Genomic DNA, 23,895 nt, shown 5'->3' with positions numbered 1-23,895 from the left:
ATTTTTAATGGCAGTATTACTGTTGGATTTTGTCAATTCAATGCTATGACTAATTTTGTTCAATATCTCTCTGTGCTAAATGGCTTAAAATGAAAAATTAAGAATATACTACTACAGTGGTAAATATTTTAAAGGAAAAACTATACTAAAACTGTTCTGTGAAATAACAAAAATATTTATCCTTAAATAGTCTATGAATAAGTTAGTGTTAAAATTTACCTAGGAAAACCAGAAAAAAATTAACTTGGAGAACAGACAATTCTCAAATGGTAAGGAATGAATCAGTGAGATAAATCTTTAAGACTTAGGAAAAGTGGATGATTATATTTGAATACGATACAAAGTTATAGTGTTATTCTGAGGCTGGGATAAAATTCTACAAATATTAAGTAAAGAGTGATAAGCAAAACTAGTAAGGAAATTTCTTTTTATACCCTAAAGTGGCCAATTTTAAAAATTATTATATAACATTTTGATCATCCCACTTCAAAAACATGAAATTCTATGAAGTCAGAAATGAAAGATTACAAATATGACAATAAGACAAAGAAGAGGTTAAAACACTCTATTTAAAGTATAAAGAAATGACAATTCCATGACCATTCTCCCCAGTGAACAAGGGTGCTACAAAAACTGTGAAGAAAGAAAAAAATCTTAGCTAGTTATAAAAGTAAATTTATCACTTATGTCATATAATATTTGATTTAATATCAGGAAAGAACAGCTGACTCTGGTGATTGCTGGACTAAGATAGATGATATGCCTCCCATGTTTCTACTGATCTTAAAACAAAAAATCATGTAATTAATGTAATATCTATTTTAACCTAATCTAAAACCTGATCTACTTATCAGTTTAAAATTCTGATCTAATCTATTTTTAATGTAATTCATCCCTAAAGTACAAATTCAACTCATCAAACACCCCTGAAGATGTGTGTATGCATGTGTGTTTGTGTCAATATTAATCGTTACTCTATGTAGGTATTCGGAGGCAAGACTACTACTTAAAAATTATTAAGTTTTGGTTTTGTTTGAATTTTGAAAAATAGATGGAAGGCACTGTAAACAATATACATAAGCCATAAGAAATCACAGAGTTGCTCCCTCACAACCTCTATTGATAAATTCAAACTTTAAAGCTTATTCTCCTAAAAGTAAAAATTCTGCAATCATAGTACTTCAAAGCTACACATGTAAATTTCTGCTGCACTAAAGGTCAAGTATAACTAACTGAGAACAGCAAATTTATCATAATTAAGAGGGAAAAAAATAGTACCTTAGTTTGCCACACAATTCTCATATAAGTATTTCTAGAAAGCTCACAACTTTAAAAATGCATTCTTTTTTTTTTCCATATTGATCCAATCACTATTTTTTTCCTCCTGTTAGGTTTCTATCACAATCTATGCTATGGCAAGTTGAATCACCTAGGTCTCCTGGTTACTCAGTAAAGCAAAGCGCTCAACAATCAGTGTGATGAAGTGACACTGGAAATTTATACAACAAAAGAAGGAAGTGGCATAGGACTAAAATGAATGACAGGTATGGATACTATGAAGGGACTTAACAGGTTGCCTAAACTTTTTGGATAGGCTAAAGTAGGTTTACAGTTGGTCATATGCAAAATAATACAAGAATTAATAAATAATAATACAAAGATAAACTGTTTTGCATCATCACAATTGTAAGCCTACTTTTGCCCACCCCTGTGTATGTGTATGTGTATGTGTGTGTTTTTGTGTGTGTGTTATATCTATTTTAAAACACCTTTTAAGTAGCAACTTCTTTTCTGGGAATAGATATAAAATCTCATTGCCATTTCACGTTGGAATTTATTTGCTTTAAATATAGGGAAATTAAAATAAGTAGGTTATCTTCAAATAACTATATTTAAAAGATAAACAATAAAAACAAAGGAGTATCCATTTCTTAGTCTTGAAATAAATAAAAAAACAAGCAACCAGGTCACCCGCTTCACACTATCCATTTTCTCCATTTCAGAGCGGCCTGTATTTTTTACATTTGTGAATGTGCCCTGATGCCCATTTCTCATACTCACAATCCTTCCCTGCTGCCATCAATGAGGGCTTGAAATAAGGGCTTGTTATGAGGTATGGTCTGTAAGATATTGCCATCTCCTGTCACATAGCCGATGGCCCACTGTCCCAATCTAGTGCAGCTTAACCGGAAAATATAACTGTAAAATATGAGGAAATCATGTTTAATCATATTTGAAATGTATATAAGTACTACACAATTTGTTAAGTTTTTTAAGGTAAAGAATAAACAGAATCATTTAGAATTTCTAATATAAATTTTCCTTCTAAATTATTTTAAAACTGTTGTACGTCTCTATGGATTAATCTGTAACAGAAGCGATGATCATTTCATTTAAATATCTCCAGAGTTATATGAGAAAATAATTGAAGTTGTAAATTATCAAGTGATTTATTGCCATCACCATTAGGTAATGCCCTGGCTGGTAGTTAGAACATCACCCCTGAGTACTGAAGGTTTGCAGGTTCAATTCCCAGTCAGGCACATACCCAGGTTGTGGGTTTGATCCCCAGTCAGGGTGTATAGGGGAGACAACCAATCAATGTTTCTCTTTCTCAACCCCCCCACCCCCCCACTCTTTCTTCCTCTCTCTAGAATCAATGAAAAAAACATATGCTTGGGTGATGATTAAAAAAAAAAAAAAAGAAAGAAAAAAAGGAGCCCTAACCGGTTTGGCTCAGTGGATAGAGCATCAGTCTACAGACTGAAAGGTCCCAGGTTCGATTCCGGTCAAGGGTATGTACCTAGGTTGCGGGCACATCTCCAATAGGAGGTGCACAGGAGGCAGCTGATCAATGTTTCTCTCTCATCAATGTTTCTAACTCTCTATCCCTCTTCTTTCCTCTCTGTAAAAAAATCAATAAAATATATTTTAAAAAAAAAAAAGGAAAGAAAGTGCTGGTGGTAGAAACAGCTATGATAAATTATTTTGGAAATTAAAAATAAAATACATGGGTAAAAATTTAATTTGTCCATCCCTGACAGAAACTGAGCCAGTTTCTACTGTGGAATTCAATATACTATTTTACAATTAAAAAATTATAAAGTTTTGGTTGTTAATAATATGCATTATTATTGAAAATATGCTTTTTATTTCATGTATTCTAGCCATATATCTCTAAATAAGAACTCAAAGACATGATCTATAAATATTAAGAACTTCACTTTTGTTATAAAACCTTACAAAATAACTTCCCAAGAAAATGTAAAAACATTCTCCTAGACAGCCTGAAAACAAAATATAAACCCATCAATTACTGGCATCCTTAATTGGATCAAAAAATTCCACACAGCTTTATTATGACTGCCAGTTGGATCGCAAATAAAGCACAACCTGAGAAACCCTAATGTCCTTGGCAAAGGCCCAACTATTCCCTTTACCATGAAGCCAAAGAGATGAAACACTTTCCAAGACAAAGGACCACTTAAATAGATATATTTTGTAAAGCAAATATTTATCAAAATTATTTGATGTGTTCATTAAAAGTTTTCCTAAACACATTTTCAATGCCCTATCAGACTTTATATATTACAGTTTATCACAGACTAAACATTTCATCTTTAACTAACAATAAAATAAATCTTTACAGGGCAGGTTGGGAAAAAAAGAAGACATCTTTTCAGACAGACAGCACTAACATTTTATTCAGAGAACTATTCCAATAGTGATGAGACCTGGTTTTTGTTTCCAACACTGTCATTAATTATCTCCAGATCTTGAACCAGAGAACATAAAATAGACTCAGTTTCCTTATTATTTTTATGGAATTGAGCAGGATAATTCCCCAAATAGTTTCTGTGTTAAATTGGTAAGACTGCATAATCCCAACCATATCTCATCTTTCAAATCATATTTCATAAACAAAAACATACTTTAATGCCAATCCAGACAGTAAAAATTATGGAAAATCTTGGCTTGAGAGATCCTTGGATGAAACAAAATGACTCATCTAAGCCACTGTCCAAAATATCTGACCTGCTATCATGGTCACAATGAGAAACATTTCTCCTTAATCTTAACAGAAGACTTCAACTTGAGCTAAATAAACTGTCATTTGCACCCACTACCTTCTTTTTTATATACCATACAAATTGTTAAATATAGAAAGAGGGAAATTTTCATTATAGCAAAGAAGAAAGGAATCAACAATAGTGGCTTGTACTTGAAAATACTTTTTAAAAAGACATAATTTATGCCGAAACTGGTTTGGCTCAGTGGATAGAGTGTTGGTCTGCAGACTAAAAGGTCCCAGGTTCGATTCCGATCAAGGGCATGTACATTGGTTGTGGGCACATCTCGGTAGGGGATGTTCAGGAGGCAGCTGGTCTATGTTTCTCTCTCGTCCATGTTTCTAGCTCTCTATCCCTCTCCCTTCCTCTCTGTCAAAAAAAAAAATCAATAAAATATATATTTTAAAAAATAATAAAAAAATAAAAAGACATACTTCATGTTACAAATCTAATAAAAACAATATTAGAAAAGGTAAACTTTAAAAAAACACCAACCAAATTCCTTCCTAAAATGAAATGATCTATATGCGTATATGTAAAAGGCTAAGCAACTGTCTGACCAGTAGCTATGACTCGCACTGACTATCAAAGGGCAGACACTCAACACAGGAACTGCCAAGCTGTAGTGACTTGGCAGTAGCAGTTTTTGGGTGATGCACCACAGAACCAGAGAGGAGGGAGCCTGATTTAGGCTGCCCTCTTGCAATTCTGGATCCCCCTGGGGATTTTGGAGAGCTGGTTTTTCCCTCATTCCTGCATGCCAGGCTAAGGAACCCCACCTGCAGGAGGGACCTCACTCACCTGCAGATGCCCTTCAAAACGTGGCGCCACCCCAGGTGAGGCCAGCTGGGAAGGGACAGTGGGAGGTTGGTTCCAGGGCTTGTCAGGCCCCATCTCACCCAGTCTCACATAACTGGCCACCTTCTAATTAATTTCCTTGCAATGTGCAGGAATCTGTGCACTGGGACACTAGTCCCTATATAAAAAGTGTACACTCCTGGCTACTGAAATGGTGTCTCTTTACTAAAATGTGAGTGTGAGGGGACGGGTCTCCACTGTCCTTACTGCCATCCCCAGCATGCCACTTGCCATGGCACAAATGGCTAGTATGCATCTGATGTACTCCTAGATCAGATGTAGGGAAATGCATTAACCAGGGAGGATGCATTTTCTGATGCCAGATTTGTCATTAATAAGGTTGGATTTCTTGGGAAAAGTCAAAAGGGCTGACCAAATAGTCAACCTCTATGCAGCTGACACAGATTATTATCTGGAAAAATAAAATCAATTCTCAGCTGTAAAGAACCATGATATATAACAGAAGAAGTTCTATTGGACATGAAATTGGCTTGGTTTATAACAATGGGTTATTTATATTTATATACTTACTAGAGGCCTGGTGTATGAAAATTCATGCACTGGAGGGATGGTCCCTCAGTCCTGCCTTCCCCTTCTCACAGTTTGGGAGCCCTCAGGGGCGGGAGGCAACCTGGTGATTAGGGGAAGATGGTGCCCTCATCATACCTCTGCTGTTGCCACTGCCAGCAGTGCAAGTCTCAGCCAGCCCTCCTTTCCTGAGCTTCAGGTGGCCCTGGGGTGGCTGGGAAGCCACCATCCAAGGCTTGCCTGTGCCTTTGGCCAGCCCTGGGGGCTGTGCAGCCACCATCCACAGCTTGCCTGCAGCTCTGGCATCAGCTGGGCAGCCACCATCCAAGACTTGCGTGTACTTCAGGCTGGCCCTAGGAGGCTGGGGAGCTGGGGGACTCTGGAGGTAAGCAGGTGGAGCGGCTGGACCCACCTAGGGGCGGGCCAGGCTATGCTGCGTTGTTGCTGCCCTGGCAGGGCTACGAGGACTGGGCACAACCATCTTGCGGCTGTGCGCGCTGCCATCTTTGAGGGTATGGCAGTCAATTAGCATATTCCCTCTTGGCTGTGGGCGCCACCATCTTTGTTGAAGGTGTGATGGTCAATGAGCATATCCCCTCTTCATTAGATAGGATATGTGTTATGTACTTATGTTTATCATAGAGCCAAATTAAATGTCTTAAAAAATAAAAAATGAACACGGGCCTCAGGCAGTTTGGCTCAGTGGATAGAATATCAGTCTGTGGACAGAAGGGTCCCAGGTTCAATTCCAGTCAAGGGCATGTACCTCAGTTGCAGACTCCGGGTGAGTGCAGGAGGCAACCAATCAATGTTTCTCTCACATCGATATTTCTCTCTGTCTTTCCCTCTCTCTTCCACTCTCTCTAAAAATCAATGGAAAAATACCTTCAGATGAGGATTGAAAAAACAAACAAAGAAATGAACATGAATCTTACATTCAAATATACACATACAATTATATACATAAGTACAGGTACCTTAAAAATAGTTAATATGCTAATATTCTATTCCAATTTGAAAACCAGAACTCTGAGACCTAACAAATGGTCTAAGTTCTTAAAATTACAAAGTATTTTGTTTCACTTTATGAACATACATTTCAGAACAAGCACAATATATCATTTTAAAGTATTCACTTAAGAATCTTTAATATGACTGCTGAAAAGTCCTACCTTCCAGGTTTGGTGCTGTATTTCTGCAGTCTTGCCTTAACTTCATCATATGTGAGAAATGCCATGTAACCCGGATGTGTTACAGCTAAGAAATTCCAATTCCGCAAAATAGAACCCCAAGGCTAAAAATATAAATAAAACATATTAACTAGATAATATCAGCTATCAATTACCAGCCCATTATTTAATACACTAACTAAAATGCTCTTTTAAATTTTAAGATGAATATGAGCTTATGTGGTTCAGGCCAACTTTTATTATCTAACAGTAAATATGAAAAATTTACTCTCATTTTGGAATATGATAATTAGGCAGAAAACATTTCCTAAGTATAGAAAACAGAGAACGAAAAAAAAAAAACCCCATAAAAATCCCAATAAAGCACTGTGGTAATTTAAAACTTAAACCACATCTCTCTTCTCTCAAAAACCCTCCAACTTTGAGAAAAGCAAATGTCCTTATAAATGGCCTAGAAGAACCTTACAGGGTGGATCCCCAGTTCCCTTTCTTCCCACCTGCAGTCACCCTCCCACTCTCTGCCTCTTCTCCACGCAATCTGGCCTCAGTGCTGTTGGCCTGAACACAACTGCACTCTCTCACTGCAGAGCCTTTGCATCTGCTGACTCCTCAATCTTAATTCTCTTTCTATAGATAACAAAGATTGCGTTCTCCTCATAGAGCCTTCTCAGACCACCCCATTTAAAACTGTTACCTATCATCACCCTGTATGTCTGTTTTATTCTCTACTGTACCTTTAAGTGTCTCATTTTATAGAACAAGTCAACATATCACAGAATGTAAATGATTTAGCAAAGTTTACACATCAACCATAAGCCACAAAGCAAAGAATGTGCCTGTCTTGCTCACCAAAGGGCGCCAGCACTGATGCCAGAAACAGTGATGAGAAAGGACTATCAGTGACTTGTCTACAAGGCCCTGACTCCCAATCTGGTGTTCTGCCTTTGGTAACACATCCTGTACTCACGTTTGGTTTTATCCTTGCACAATTATGAAATTATAAAAGGTTTAAAGTGAGTTATGTAAAAATCTTTCCCAGAAATACACATACCAACACCAACACAAGGTTTGTATCATTCTCTCTTTAATGTGATTAGCTGTCCCTCACTAGTTACCATGGCAAGAGAGGAAAGAAAGGCAATCAGTGACAGACAACTTCGCTTGAGGGTGTGACTGAATCATCTCGGCCACATTTTAAGGCCGAAGCTACATTTTTCCCAAGCAATTGGCAGCACACTGTATCTGTTGTGCCAGATTATTAACTTACATCTTCTACATGAAAGGGGGAAAAAAGGTGGTTTATGTTGCCAAGTGAAAGTTGTAGAAATAGTCATCTAGAAATTATTATTAGTAGAGGACTTCTGCTTTTGTTTGTTTTGAGACTTGCTTCTTGTAAGTGTTAAGGGTTTCAAATTTGCAAGGCAGAATTCTTTAATGATTATATCCATTGAGATGAGAATAATAGAAAGAATGATTTAGTAATGAAGAACTTTTTAACCTTTTTCTGACAAAAGAAAAATCTTTAACGCATAGCCCCCATCAAGCTGAAATATCTAACTGAGCAGACAAGAGCTCTACAGAACACTATCAGGCAATACGTGAACAAAAGATATTTTTAATTTTCCTCTTAAGGCATGACTGAAAACTACATACATAAACAAGGCGTGGAAGAAAAGCAGATTATGTTTTTGCTTTTTTTAAACTGAAAAAAAAGCTGATATTATAGGCATGGAGTTTTTTGTTTTTTTTTATTTTTTTTATTTTATGTTCTGCTTCCCTATCTGAAATGGACAAGGATGGAAAGAATATAAAATATTTGGGTCACTTCCATCCAAATCCACACAAATTCACGGAATAGTTGTTTTTAAAAAGTGCTAAACTTTACAGACAGCCAATGCTCAGAACAAAATACAATAGAAAAAACAAAGCTTGAGTTTTGAGCCAACTGCTGCAGTATTTAGCAACCACTTATTAGGACTAATTCAGAGGGTCAGCTTCTACTGCAAAAATACTTATGTAACAGAAAGAGTCTGTGTACTGTTTTTCTTGTGAATGTAACCCACAGTCAGAAACATGTGGTAGTTATGTGTTATTGTTTGTTTGTTTGTTTGTTTTTACATATTTTGCCAACTAATGGTTTAAAGAAGGGAAAACAAAGTGCTTTTGAGAATAATAATTACTTTTGCAATTTTGTTTTTAGAGATTAGAGGACATCTTTTCACACACATTAAAACAAAATTATCTGGAAATTTTTAATGACTAATAATAAATAAATGAAGTGAATTCAGGAGACTAGTCCCTCCATTATCCCAAAGTTCTATTATTTTCAAAAACAGCCATTTACTAAGTTACAACTTTTGCTGGAAGAAGGGCCTCAGCTGGTCTGCCCTGATATTTTCTTACTATTTGATATAATGAGTGATTTTCCTATTTTTCTCTTTATTCCATTGATGCTATATATTCCATAGTAGATCCCCCAAATCACTCATTCCTCACCCTACTGCCCTCAAATGTATTGTCCCATTTCTCAGCAACCAGTCTTCTCTATTAGTGGCAGAAATTGAGGGAGAAGGGGAACAGCAGCTCCAGGGAAGGGGAAGAGAGAAGCAAAACCCTGTATTTCCATCCCAGGACTTTAGTACCTGCCAATCCATTTCTGAACTACCTGAAGGGAGAAGATTCAAGACAGACGAAAGAGGAAGAACTATGGAAGGTAGCCATTGCAAGTTCTTTTCCGTGACTTCCCAGCATTTGTTCCAGTTTTGGCAGAATAACAGAATGAGGGAAGAGAGGAAGAAAGGGTAACAAAGCATCCAGCTTTCTTACTTCTCTCATTTCCTAGTCATTCTCAACTTCATCTCCTAGCCTCTGCTGACTCCTTCTTCAAACCCTTATGCTAGTTCTCAATGTCCGACTCCCATCTTGAAAGGGTACTTTGCCCACTTTCAGATCCCACTCTGCTAAATATCTCACATCCAGCAACTGAGAGCTAGAAGAATTCACTGCCAATTAACCAGCATAGCACAGCTGCAGAACAAGTATTCACAAAACTACATTTTCATATAGAGTATACAACTATAACTTAAAATTATTACTCAATTTTTAAAGTTATATAGAAAAGTTCAGTAAAAGTTAACAATCCACTTTGGTATTCATAGAACCAATTTTTCCCCCTTATTTTAAATTACATGTATGATTACTTATTTGAATAATAAAACCAAAAGCAACAAAATATCTCAAAAATCTATAGGGGCTAATGAAAGTACTTTAGCTAATTCTATAGTTATGTGTCTTAAAAGGAACGAGGTTCTGTATGGTCCACAAGGAAGAGTTCGGTTTTATCTAAAACTTGTCACAGTTGCTCTGCTTAAAAAGATTCCTTTCTGCTCCCATTCCAATGGCATAAATTATATATATATATATATATATATATATATATATATATATATATATATATATATACTTACTATATTAAGATAACCTGGGCTGTTTTAAAGTAAAACAGCTTATAAGAAAACTAAAGGCCCGATGCACAAAATTTGTGCAAGAGGCTCATACCTTGCAGCCCTGGCTGCCTCAGTCCTCGCAGCCCCAGCTTTGTTTGGAAGATCATGTTTATTCTGCTGTTCAGTCTAATTAGCATACCAGCTCTTTATTATATAGGATATGTGCACATATTAAATAGCAATTTGGCTAAATGCTTAACCAACCTTAAGTTGCCCTCATACTTTTAATATACTGTATAACTCTGAGTTAGTCTAGCGTTTAATATCCACACTAACGAAGTCATCCAGACTCCCTCCCCCCAAAAAAAACACTCTCCCCATAATGAACAGTTAGGTTTAATGTATGAAAATAACCTTTGTTCTCTTCCTTCACAAGTGGGCGAGGCAAACCTGCTGCTATTTAGAATGTCTTTAGAATGCTAACTAAAGTATTTGGTAAATTATCAGAAACTTTTAAAAGAAAGGAGAGGTCCCATTATAAAATTATCAATAACAGGAAACACATCCTTTTCCCAAAATTTATCTTAAAATCATATGTAAGCTGACAACCCATATATACCAAGGAAATAATCAGGAAATTGCAGTAAATTGGAAATAAGCAAAAGCACACTTTCTGTAGTCATTTACCTAATTTCGTATCCTATATGCCTAGGCAGAATTATGACTTTAAAGTTGTAATAAAGTAAAATATTTTATATGAGTATTGCTGACAAGAGTTAATTTGCCTTCTGTTAACAGGTTCTTTCATAAATTTAAAACTTAATCCCACCCAATCTTGTTTTCTTACATGAATCAGTCACTCGATCCTTGCAGGCTAGTGCAAAGCAGAGTCATAAATCACTGAAGCAAAATATTTATAATATGGCAAACACAAAAACCAATATTGTACTCTTAACATATGCTGAAAGCAGGTTTCAAAAAGAATAAATCCAACTAAGACTAAAATAATAAGAAACTGCATCAGATTATAAGCAAGCCAGCCTGGTTTCTGATCAATTTATCTCACTGACTATATAATTTATCAGCAAGATTTTAGGTGGGCTCTTTCATTTTATGACTACTTAATTGAATTATATAGATGGTACGGCCAATTTCAAAACACAAATTTTAGGTATTCATATTCAGGAAAATTCCATTATGACATACAAAAGAATAAAATGATAGTGTCCAGCTTTCCTCATATGATATAAAGAACTAATTTAAAAAACAACAACACCATAATAAATAAGATGGTTAATCTCAAAATCATATATTAGGGATAAAAGAGGGGAAAAGGCTTAATTTTCCAAAATAGATATTTGTTAAATGCCCTATTACATTGATGAAATATTATGTGACAACTGAACATTGAAAATTATACTGCTGAAAATATTTTTCAGATGGAAAGATGTTTTTAACTTATGACTGAATGAGCAAAGCCAGTGGTAAAACAGTGCACAGAGTAATTACCTACACTGAACAGGATACATTTGTTATTTATTTCCAAGTTTACTCTTTACCTTCTCACCTGATGAAAGTGGGAGGAAAAGGAGAGAAGTTGGGAGACAATCCCAGTAGATGCCCACCCATAAAAGTTGCATTATATCAATTATTGAGCCTAAAAGACTAACAAAGTAAAGTGAGAAACCAAATAAGGAATTCAAAACAAAGCTCCTTTGCATGAATCTTCTCAAAGCTAACAAGCAACTGGTAGGCTCACAGCACCTAGTAGTCAACATTTACATCAAAAACCAAAATGTAACATCAATGACTGGCTTTAAAATTACAGACTATCAAAAATGAGATTATTTCCAATATGCTTGTGGTATATGTGCATGTGTTTGTGAGAGACATACACAAGTGTCCACACAAATGCACCTAAGCACTGTACACGTATACTAAGGAGGGAAGGATTAAGCAAAAGGAAACTTACCTGAAATAGCCTGGTAAAAATATCAAATTCAAAAACTGAAATATAATCATTACATGTTAAATCAATTGTTGATTTTAGAGCCATAGCTTCCAGGCCAGAGCTAATTTGATGGACCTCATGAAGGCACTGTCTGAATACTTTCCATGGCACGATAGTTCTGTGGAAGAAAAAAAAAAGAGTAATTGAATCAAGTATCATTTAAGATATACCTTCCATTGAAAATACAATTCCATCATAATATTAATATAATTGCATTTGTACTAAAAGACAAATAGTTGAGAATATTGTCCATAATTCAGAATACATGCAATGGGTTTTGCTAGCTGGATTATGTTTTATTTGCTAAGAATATGACTAACATCTTAATCAATTTTTCTCTCAAATAGTCCTTGGCTATTAAGATATTTCTATAAATTCACGTGAAAAAGGGTATTAGGTGAAAGTCCTGGATGTCTGAACTCTTTGTGTATATACGATTATGTAACTTAGAATCAAATTAAATTTTCCCCTCTATTTATTTTCTTAAAATAATGATAAGACAATGGGTTCATATAATATAATCCTTTGTTTATTGCACCATTATCTACTACCTTGAGAAAGAGCAGGTGGAAAGTCATTAAGACATTTCAGCCATTACCCAAAGTTTTCAATAGAGAAAAAAAGCACATGTTATCTAACCTTTCATAGTACACAAAAAGAAATCTTAATGTTTTTAACCAACCACACAAAATGTCTATTACATAGAATTTTATTTATTAAACACTTACTAATTTATTTATATTTAATTATAATTATATAATTTATAATATAAAAAATATTGTTTTAGGTAATGCATTGACCTGGTTGAAAAATTTAGAACAGCATAGAATGGTAGCCATGGAAAAGTCTCCCAACCTATCCCTGCCTGACCAGTCTCCAGCATTCACCCACATCCTCCCCACCATGAAAATAAGTAACACTCATTAATCATTCCTTAGTTAACTTTTCCCTTTAGGGATGTTAAATACCTACTCCTAAATAGGTGGAAAAAAGAAATTATATTTTTAACATTTGAAAGCTGCAATTTTCATATATACCCACTTACAAGATTGCATATATTTAAATTTTAGGCTTTTCTTTACCAAATAAGATTCAGGCAGAACAAACTAAATTGGCTCCATCCTGTACCAATCCTCCCAAGAAAGCATCACCATAAATGTACAACTTTCATATTCATTTAAATAAGTATCTACTGTGTGGTGGTCAAACTTGAGTATGCATCAGCATTATTAAAGAGATTGGTAATACAGAAATTGCTGATCTTCAACTCAAGATATTCTGATTCAGGATGACTGGGGTGGGGCCTAAGAACTTCCCATTCTTACAAGTTCCCAAGAGATGCTGGCACTGCTGGTCTGGGGACAACATGCTCAAAGTCACTGGCCTGTTGTATCTAATAATTGCTAAGGCAAGGCATATTTCTGTGGAGAAATCTAACCATGCAAATACAAAATATCATCTCCCTTCTTGAAGAGCACATTTGCAGGGTATAAATAAGCTTGTAATGCAAAGGAATATAGAGGCAAAATGCTTAAGGAAAAGCTGGAGGAATTCCATAGAAGGAGCAGTCTGAGGCAAGATGAATAAATGAATGGAGCGAGGTTTACAATACCATGCTGCAGATACAAGAAAGTTTAGGTTTGCTATAACATTAAAAGAAAAAAAACATATGAGTCTGAATACATCAAAAGGTTTTTCTCTATGTATGAAAAAAACAGGAAACCACAGAGAACCGAAGAGAGACACCACATCAGACACCATTTAGAAGAAATGCACATCAGGCTCTGATTAAGGTTACCAAAATGTTGCTGTTTTAAAAGAACAAGGAAAACTTTTGATAATATTAGAAGGCTATTGATTGATAGTGAAGTGCAAATATGCATCTGCCCAGCTTCATTACAGTTATAGTGGAAGTAGTGACAACTAAGAAGCATATTTTCCTTCTCTATATTAAAGTTCTAAATATTCAACACACAAAAGGGACATGAACCATGATATTCAATGCAAAAAAAATTAAAGGGGGTGATTTAGGAAAGAAATATGTTTTATCTTTTGTATAGAAATCTTTAAAAATGTGTCTGTGTATAAAGTATAAAAATAAATTCACGAAATAGACAGTTTTAATATCTATTATCATAAAAAAATCCTCATCCCAATATTTAGGGTATCTGCAGATCATAATTCTTTTAAATAGCCAATGACTTCCCTAAGTAAATTATTTTTTTAAATGTACAAATTTCTAAAATTGTAGTTAAACATAGCACTTTGGAACAATAATTTATGAAGGGGCAAGTTATATTTACACAATACTTGTGTAAATCAGACTTCCTCATAATTCACTTGTAATAAACCTAATGTTCAAACAAGCATTTGCTAGAATCTTAATTAAGAAGTAACAGGAATTAACAAGGGCAATATTAGGTTAACTACTATAAACAGAAGTTTGTACAACAAATACTCTTCCTTTGATCAGCTGAGCCAAATGCCCACTATAGGGATAGGATGGGGGGAATGGTTGGGAGGGGGGATCATAGTGAAAAAACAGAAACAGAGTGCAATGACAGCTTTTAAAAATTTGTTTAAAACTGTTACACTAAGGATCTAAACTTTCCAAAGAGGATTTCAAGTTGCTACCACATTCATTCCTGATATGTCTTAGGGGACAGCAGGGAAGGTGACTTTTCCCATCTTTATATATTTATTTATTTAAAATTACTTTATTGCTGAAACCAGTTTGGCTCAGTGGATATAGCGTCGGCTTGGGGACTGAAGGGTCCCGGGTTCGATTCCGGTCAAGGGCATGTACCTTGGTTGCGGGCACATCCCCAGGAGGGGGTGTGCAAGAGGCAGCTGATCGATGACTCTCTCTCATTGATGTTTCTAACTTGCTATCTCTCTCCCTTCCTCTCTGTACAAAATTAATAAAATATATTTTAAATAAATAAATAAATAAATAAAATTACTTTATTGATTAAGGTATCACATATTTGTTCTCATCCCCACATTCTCATCCCAAATCCCTCCCCATGAATGCCCCCATCCCCCTGTTGTCCCTAACCACAAGTCCTTAGGTTGATCTCTCTCCCTTATCCCCACCCACCACTACCTTCCCTCTGAGGTCCGACAGTCTGATTGATGCTGTTCTTGTTCATCAGTCTATGTTGTTCATCATTTCCTCTAGATGAGTAAGCTCATGTGATACTAGAGATACACTTATAAGAACCGAAAATGAGACAAGCAATAATGGTTACGCTGAGAGGCAAATGAATCAGTCTACAGTGATCCCATCTTTAAATTAAACTGTAGCAACAAGACAGAGTGGTGGTTTCTACTACCTCTCTCCTGAGAGATGAAAAAAGTGAGAGAGAAAACATTGGTGAATTGTCTTACAAATACACAACAACATGAGTGTGCTACCGGAGACCTAGGAAAAGGAAAGAGGAAGAAAAGGAAAAGAAAGAAAGGACATAAGAAGGTCATCTAAGCTTTAAGATCTCATCAATCCAGAAATATTTTAATCTGTCCTTTTGCCACTTACAATTATCAATCCCAAGTTGAATTAACTTTAAAATCCACTGCAAAGCACAAAGAAGGGAATATAAGACCACTAGGAGCCAGATACTTGTAATAATAGTATGATTTGCAGATATTTAGACTTAAAATAGGAATAAGACTTGCCATTTACTGATGGCTTACTTATTATCTGCCAATCACCAAGTTAAGTTCTTTAAATATACAACTTGAATTTAAAACAGTAACACTTTCGGACATATACTTAACTTCATAATACAGATAGAGAACTGAGGATTAAAGAGGTTAAGTGATTTGCCCAAAAAAGACCTTACATATGTCAGGCATTGTCTTAGATTCCGAATGGAAATAAAAATAAATTCACAAACTAATAGGTGAAAAGACTTCTAAATAAATTATAGTGTGGCATGTGCTAAGGATATCACAGAAAAGGATGCATGTGCCATGGATGGAAATACATGAAAACAGAAATTGCATTTTATTCATCTTTTCCCAAGACAAATGAAGTGTGCAACTAAAATTTGTGTTTTCAAATTAAACTATGTTCTGGGAAGTCAAGGGAACGTCTCATGAGAGTGTTTCACAGAGAAGGAGTCTAGAAATTTGACTGTGCTACCATTCGTCTACTACTTAAAAAATATTCGATGACTTTTTAAAAAATGATAACAGGTTCATATAATGTCAGGAGAGACAGAAACTTGATAAATATAAGCCTATATTATAATTCTGTTATTAGATATTGGATGCTAATATATTACAAAAACAAAATAATTCTATTTTAAAATCTTTCAAATTGAGTGTCCTTTCAGAGTAAATAGGATCAAATTGATAAAAGAAAACAAAACTGCAATGGGTTCAGCAGGTTGGCCACTGACAAGTCACTTGACCTTTGAGGCTTATCTCCTCCTCCGTAAACGTGGAGGAGGGTATTAGATCTTCTACTTTGAAAAAACTACAGTTTTAATACAAAAGTATAAGGAATGGAAGACAAAAATGTTAGAAGATTGAGACCCAAAGAAAAGCAAAAAGCAATTTCATGAAACCACAAGTACAAAAAGAGCCATAGGTTTTATTTTTATCTCACATGGGGGAAAATCACATACTTAAGGTGTGAATCTCAACAAAGGCCAGGGTGTTTGGAAACAGGAACATTAGTATACTTCTGGTGTGAGTGAATGATAATTCACACAGCATTTCTAGAAGGGAATTTGATACCAGGTTTCAAAAGCCTATACATTTGTACTCAAAAGCCTACTTCTAGGGATTTCATCTTAGAAAATTATGGTAAATGTGTGCATGCGTGCGCACACCCACACACACAGTAGTGCAAAGATCATTCATAAGTGTCTTCACAGTGTTGTTCACAATAGCAAAATCATAGGACATAATATATCCATAGATTAGAACATTTTATAGTAATTAACAAGTATGCAGGAAAAATACTTATTGACCTAGAAAAGTGCTGATGGCCTATTAAATGCAAATAGGATTTAAAAAAATTGTACGTCCTTTATGTTACAATGGTACAAACTATCTAGAACGTCTGCAGAGATCACACAGATCTTATTTTATTTTTTATTACTTTTAAATATATTTTATTGATTTTTTTACAGAGAGGAAGAGAGAGGGATAGAGAGCCAGAAACATCGATGAGAGAGAAACATCAACCAGCTGCCTCCTGCACACCCCCAACCAGGGATGTGCCCGCAACCAATGTACATGCCCTTGACTAGAATCGAACCTGGGACCTTTCAGTTCACAGACCAACACTATTCACTGAGCCAAAATGGTTTCGGCTCAACACAGATTTTAAGTGATGATAAATGAACAGTGGTAGGATTATAAGTGATTACCTTATCTTTTTCTAATTCCTAATATGTTCTGATAGCTTAAAGAAAAAAAGATATACTGAAACCATTTTTAAATATACTATGGAATCATTAGGAAATAAATTTAAAAAATAAGTATAGTATTTTCTTATGACATGGGTGTTTTATGTAGTAAATACAGAAGAATTTTCAGATTAAGCTCTCAGAAGCAATAAGAGGCTTCAACATGGTTGCTGAATACAAAAACAATACATAAATATTAGTTGTATTTCTATATGTAAATAATACATATTAGAAAATAGACTTAAAAATACTTGACTTTTACAATAGCATCTGAAAATTTCAAATAAATAGTAACAAAGCTAATAAAAGATAAGGGAAGCCACAACATAAACATACACACTTAGAGGTGTGACACAAAGTAATATACCATTTATTAGAACATTCTGCAGTTTTAAGATAAAAGTATAAGAAAATAAAAATGAAAATGTAAGGAAATTGATACCCAAAGAAAGTCAAAATATTTTGATGAAACCACAAGTTCAGTAAAGGCCACAAGTTTTATTTTTAACTCATAGAATAAATTAGCAGATTCGATACAGTCAAGATGTGAATTCTCACCAAAATAACTCCTAGATTTAATATAATGCCAATAAAAAGTTCTAGAAGATAATTTTACAGCTGAAAATGAAAAGCTGATTCTAAACTTAATAGGAAAATGTCAACAGCCAAGAATGATCAAGCCAATCAAATAAAAACAACACTGACAAGCTTATGCTCTTGAAGTTAATTAAGACAGTGTGTATAGAGAAGAGACTGACAGCTGTCAGAAGGGAGGGGAGTTACATGCCGGTAAAAGGTGAAGGGATAAAGCAAAACGAAACCAAAACCTACAAACAACAACAACACAACAAAAACCTCATAGACACAGAAAACAGTATGGAGATTACCAGAAGGGGCAGAAAAGGATATAGGGTATGGGGGATAAATGTTCTTGTAGCTACGTGCATGAACATGGATGAATTCCATAACATAATAAAAGAGTGAAAGAAGCTAATTTTTTTTTTTTTTTTTTTACAAAGAGTATAATTACATGATTTCATGATGATAGAAGTTAGTATACCATGGGCAAGCTGTGCATGCATGAGAAGACCTGAAGGGTTGGGGAAAGTTGGATTCTGAACTGAAGGTAATAATATGTTATTACCTTATATAGATGGCATTTACACTGGTGTGCCCACTTCATAAAAATTCCTCACCCTACATTTCTGATTTGGGTACTTTTCTGTAATATATTAAACTTTAGTTATACTTTTTAAAAGTTGACATTAAAAAAAATATAAGATTAAAAAGAGAGAAAGGAATGTGGGAAAGGACAAAGTACCTGCCATACTATAAATAAGAAAATCACGATGTATGTGTTTCGGCCTTTAGTTGTTGCTGAGGTGGTTGTGATGGTAATAGCTGTCTAAAATCTATTCCAGCTCAGGGACATAAAATGTCATCTTGGCTTTAAACAAAATGAAAATCTCTTCTCTCTCTATTAACCCATTTATTTTCAATGTCATCTGAATTCACCTTGATCAACAAAGATATAGTCAGTGTCAGTACCTTTAAACTGAGGACTAGCTTTTTTCTAAAGATAATGGAATATTCAAAAGATATTTGATATTTTTATTTTCATTATGGAAGCAAAATATTAGTACTGTGACCGCTAAGTGTGTTGGTATTTTACATATAGTTATTCCTTAAATCCAATCTCTTTTTTGTTTGTTATGACTACTAGTTAAAGGACATGCAAATAGATTTTTTTAACAGGCTATTACTGCTCTTGCTATTCCATTAATAGAGAAAAACAACTGTTTCCAGTAACCCACAGAAAGAGGATATCAAAACCTATCTAGTCAAACAGTCTACAACTAACTGTTTGTAGGACGATAACCATGGTTACCAAGGAGAGACATAATTAGATCTATTTTTCCTCATAAGTGAAAATGCCCGACTCTCATACAGAAAGACACAGATGCTAGATATTTGATATTTTCCTTTGTCAAAAAAGTTCACAACATTTTGTCTATATTGCAAATCAAGCATTACTTCTCTGTATAATGGACAAGTATTCTCATTTTCCCACTTCTAAACTTAAATTTAGAATCAAACATTTTTTAGAAGATTACAGAAACAAGGAAAATAACTTAACATTATTCCTGATTTTCTCAATAACCTCATGTGATAGTCGTGGGCCAATTAACCAAAGACTGCACACATTCCTGAATATATGCTGGAACTTTGAATCAACTTCTGTAATGACCACCAGGTGCCACAGCATCCTGCACATGCATAAACTTTCAGAACTGTAGTCTATGACCAATCAAAAGTAGTATTTCTGCCTTGGCCCGTGTGGTCCAAGGTTAGAGTGTCCGCCCACCAACCAAAGGGTCATGGGTTTGATTACCAGTCAGGGGATATACCTGGGTTGCAAGTTCATCCCTGGTCCCAGACCTGGCAAGTATAGAACACAACCAATCAATATGTCTCTCTCCTTCTCCTCCCTGCTTCCCGTCCACTCTCTCTAAAAATCAATGGGAAAAAATGTCCTTGGATGAAGATGAACAACAACAAAATAGTATTTCTTACAGATTGTGAATCTATTAAAAATTGCAGTACTCCACATTTTCCCACTCCCCTTATCTGTAACCAATATAAATTTTTCCACAACTTATACTTTTATTCCCCAAAATATAAATATACAAGGTGCCAATCATCTCTAAGACAATGAGCATGTCTTTTCTTTTTCTTTTTTAAATATATTTTATTGATATTTTTTACAGAGAGGAAGGGAGAGGGATAGAGAGTTAGAAACATTGTTGAGACAGAAATATCGATCAGCTGCCTCCTGCACACCCACTACTGGGGATCTGCCCTCAACCAAGGTTCATGCCCTTGACCGGAATAGAACTTGGAAACCTTCAGTCCCTAGGTTGAGGCTCTATCCAGTGAGCCAAAACAACTAGGGAGAGCATGTCTTTTCTACCTAGCCATGCTACTGTGGTTTAGGCTTTGCCCCAAACTTAGTCCCATATTGAATAGCATATGGCTCAATAAACCCTTTCTTTTTTTTTAAAAGCTTTCAAGCTCTGAAAGTCATTATTATTTTTAAATTTAATGAGAGACCCAGTGCACAGAATTCATGCATGAGTGGGGTGTCCCTCAGCCCAGCCTGCACCCTCTCCAATCTGACACCCCTCGAGGAATGTCCAACTGCCTCTTTAAGCCCAATCCTGGTGTTTCCCTAGGCTCGCCTGTCTCCGGCACTATTGCCCCTAACTGCCCTCCCCTGCTGGCCTGATTGCCCACTACTGCCCTCCCTGCGGTCCATCTTATGGTGGTCCATCCTGTGTCCACATGGGGGCAGCCATCTTTGACCACATGGGGGCAACCATCATCTGTGTTGGAGTGATGGTCAATTTGCATATTACTCTTTTATTAGATAGGACTAGAGGCCCGATGCACAAAGATTCATGCAAAAATGAGCCTTCCTTCCCTTGGCTGCCAGCACTGCCTTCACTCTGACTAGAGATATCTTTTCACTCTGGCCCAGAGCCGCCTTTCTGCCTTCCCATGCTGCCAGAGGCCCAGAGCAGCTGGGGTGCTGCGGAACACCTGCATCCCACCCAGCCCCCAGCCATTCAGCACCTGTGTATGCAAATTAACCCACCATCTTTGTTGGGTTAATTTGCATACACACTCCTGATTGGTTGGTGGGCATCGAATAGGTACGCTCAATTTGAATCTTACTCTTATTAGTGTAGATAGGATAATAGACTGACAGACAGGTAGATATATTCAAAAAGTTCTTAGTAATAAGGGATACAATTGGATTGGGTTTAGAAACCACTGCTCAAATTCATTATTCATACTTCAGCAATAGTGACCCAGTTAAAACCCATCAATAGTCCCCATTTTTCTCAGGACTCCAAAGAAATTTCCAAAATGCAACTTTGCATATGGAAAAAGGAAGTCCAACAGGGCAGAAATTGACAAATCTTTCAGAGCAAAGTCCAAGAGATAGAATAACAATTTCTTTAGTCCTAGAGACAGGTAATTCTTATCGTGATTTCCATGTTCACTAAGGAATGTTCTGGATATAATATGGCTCCACATATAATTTATCTACAGTGATACAAGTATCCTCATCTGCCTTAGAGTAGCATTAAGCATGGTAAATTGAAAAAAACCATCACTCTGGTTACAGATCAGCTCGTGAGCTTAGCTAAACTGTGTCTATTCTCTAAACTAGGGGTGTCGAACTCAATCAGAGAAGGGGCCAAAATCTAAAATCCAGGCTAAATCGCGGGCCGAATGGTTTACTGAACAGTCATAAACTGACAATGTCATAAACTGACAGTGGAGTGCAGTGATGACAGCGCGGTGCAGGCCACATTGCAAGGCCTGGCAGGCTGGATTTGGCCCGCGGGCCTTGTGTTTGACACATGTGCTCTAAACATATGATTTGTTTTAATAAAAACGATTTTAAGAATGAGAACCAGAACCTAAATCTCGGTGATATTCTGGTAAATGTCACTTATTACATGGCTCAACTGGAAGAGGGGCAAATGAATGGCAATTATATAACCTTGAAGTTACATTGTATCTTTCTTTACAGCAGATACCAAAACAATTCAGTTCCAAAGATCGCATTCTCTACTGAACAGACTGCTAGACTCTTCATTAATGTAGGTGCAACCCACACACAATATCATCTCCTCCATAGGCCTGAGCATTTTTGACCAATCTAGTAAATAATTCCTCAGGAACTTTCCTAAAGGGACAAACTGATTTTAAGTATCTATTATTTTTTAATATACTGTCTTCCTAAAATTAAAAACATACTGCTTAAAAGACAGAAAATTATAATTTGGCATCTTATTTGCTTTTTATATCTAGGATCTACATTAGGATGAGTTGAACAAAATAGACTTATAATTTTATTTTCCTCATTGATATAAAAACAGATAATATTTTATTAAGTAGAAATATTGAAATGTACTCTGAGTTCTATTTTAGTTTTTTTTTTTTTTTTTTTTTTCCTTGCTCTTCTGGGCTCTTGCTGCAGCTTCCTTATAAAAGTCCTTAATTTCTATTGTGCAACCCCTCCTTTAATTAAATATGACTAAGTTGCCTCTTGTTTGACGAGAGGGAAAACTGATCATTGATATGCTAGAAAAACAAGCATCTCACTCACTGGAAAGGTAAAGCAACCATTGTCCTTTGTCTCTTGTTAAAAGTGAAAATACAGGAAACCAAAGGAGGTCCATACCACTTCCCCAGGAAATCAAAGGTAGAAGCAATGAACTGAGCTTTAAATAGATCTTTTCCCCCACATGATAAACAGGACAGTTCCTTACATTCTACCGTACTTTTATATAGGGATACATACAATTTTACTTTTTAAAACATTATATTTATTGATTTCAGAATGAAAGGGAGAGAGAGAGAGACAAGCAACTTCAATGATGAAAGAGAATCATCAATCAGGTGTCTCCTGCATGCCCTATACAGGGCATGTGTCCTTAACTGATTTCAATTAAATGAACAACAGTTCCTGAAAATCTAAACATGAGACACTGCATTGAGTTACTTCAGGAAATTCAAAGATTAATAAATAAGCCAGATTTCATGGAGCTTATAGTCTAACGAAGTAAAATAGCTACACAAATAATCTTAATGAAACAACAAAAATAATGTCAGGGCTAAGCAAGAGCTTAGAAGAATTTAAAAAAGATATCTAGTAACAACGATAGGGAGAGAACCATAAGTGTGGTGAACATTGAAAGATTACTAATAACTTGTTGACAAAGATTATAAAAATCTTCACTAAGAAAAAGAAATAAGTAAAGACACATAAACCTACTGCTGATGTGTCAGGAAAGAGCCAATTAATCACTTCACTGAAAAACAGGACATAAGTAAAGGAAGAGAGAACTTAAATGCTGGAAAAATATGCCAGGAACTAAGTATGCTAAATATACTCAATACCCAAAGGACTAATTCAATAGCCACTTAAGAAATGATTCAATATTATATTGAAAATAGGGTTAGCTTGTATGAAAGCAATAAACACAGAGATCTACATATAACTCTAATAAATATGTTTTCACTAATTTTTGAATAAGAAAATCAATAAGAACTTCATGGTCAAGTGGAACCATATAATAAACATTCAATAATATAAATGTATTTAAAATGCAGTAGAAACACAAAGCATGGAGTAATTAAAGTGAATGCATAACAGGGTGTATATTATTGAGAACCACCAAAAAAGGGGGATTTCTGAGCTAGATTTGAAGAAGGGTGTCAAAATTCTAGGATGGTAAAAAGAAAGAGGTATTTAGGGAGTACAACTATGGGAACTGATGATAAAAACAAAAA

General features: G+C 35.4%; 1 protein-coding gene and 1 long non-coding RNA gene across 9 annotated transcripts in view; both read right to left on the bottom strand.

Annotated features, from left to right (window-relative positions):
- The window catches only part of LOC311618287, a 1,465,663-nt gene that overhangs the window by 1,142,705 nt on the left and 299,063 nt on the right, over positions 1-23,895 (bottom strand). The window lies entirely within an intron of this gene.
- CBLB (Cbl proto-oncogene B) overlaps positions 1-23,895 on the bottom strand; it is a 228,781-nt gene that overhangs the window by 93,052 nt on the left and 111,834 nt on the right. For all 3 annotated transcript variants that reach the window (XM_084875699.1, XM_084875701.1, XM_084875700.1), the window contains exons 5-7: positions 12,065-12,221; positions 6,629-6,750; positions 2,062-2,199 (exon numbers count right to left, since the gene is read on the bottom strand). In XM_084875699.1, coding sequence (XP_084731825.1) covers positions 2,062-2,199; positions 6,629-6,750; positions 12,065-12,221 — 417 coding nt within the window. The remainder of the gene's footprint in view (positions 1-2,061; positions 2,200-6,628; positions 6,751-12,064; positions 12,222-23,895) is intronic.

This window comes from Pipistrellus hanaki (genome assembly GCF_964339955.1).
Source record: "Pipistrellus hanaki genome assembly, chromosome: 2".
NCBI lineage: Eukaryota > Metazoa > Chordata > Mammalia > Chiroptera > Vespertilionidae > Pipistrellus > Pipistrellus hanaki.
The sequence above is the reverse complement of the archived record's forward strand: the minus strand, read 5'-3'. Positions and strand labels throughout refer to the sequence as shown.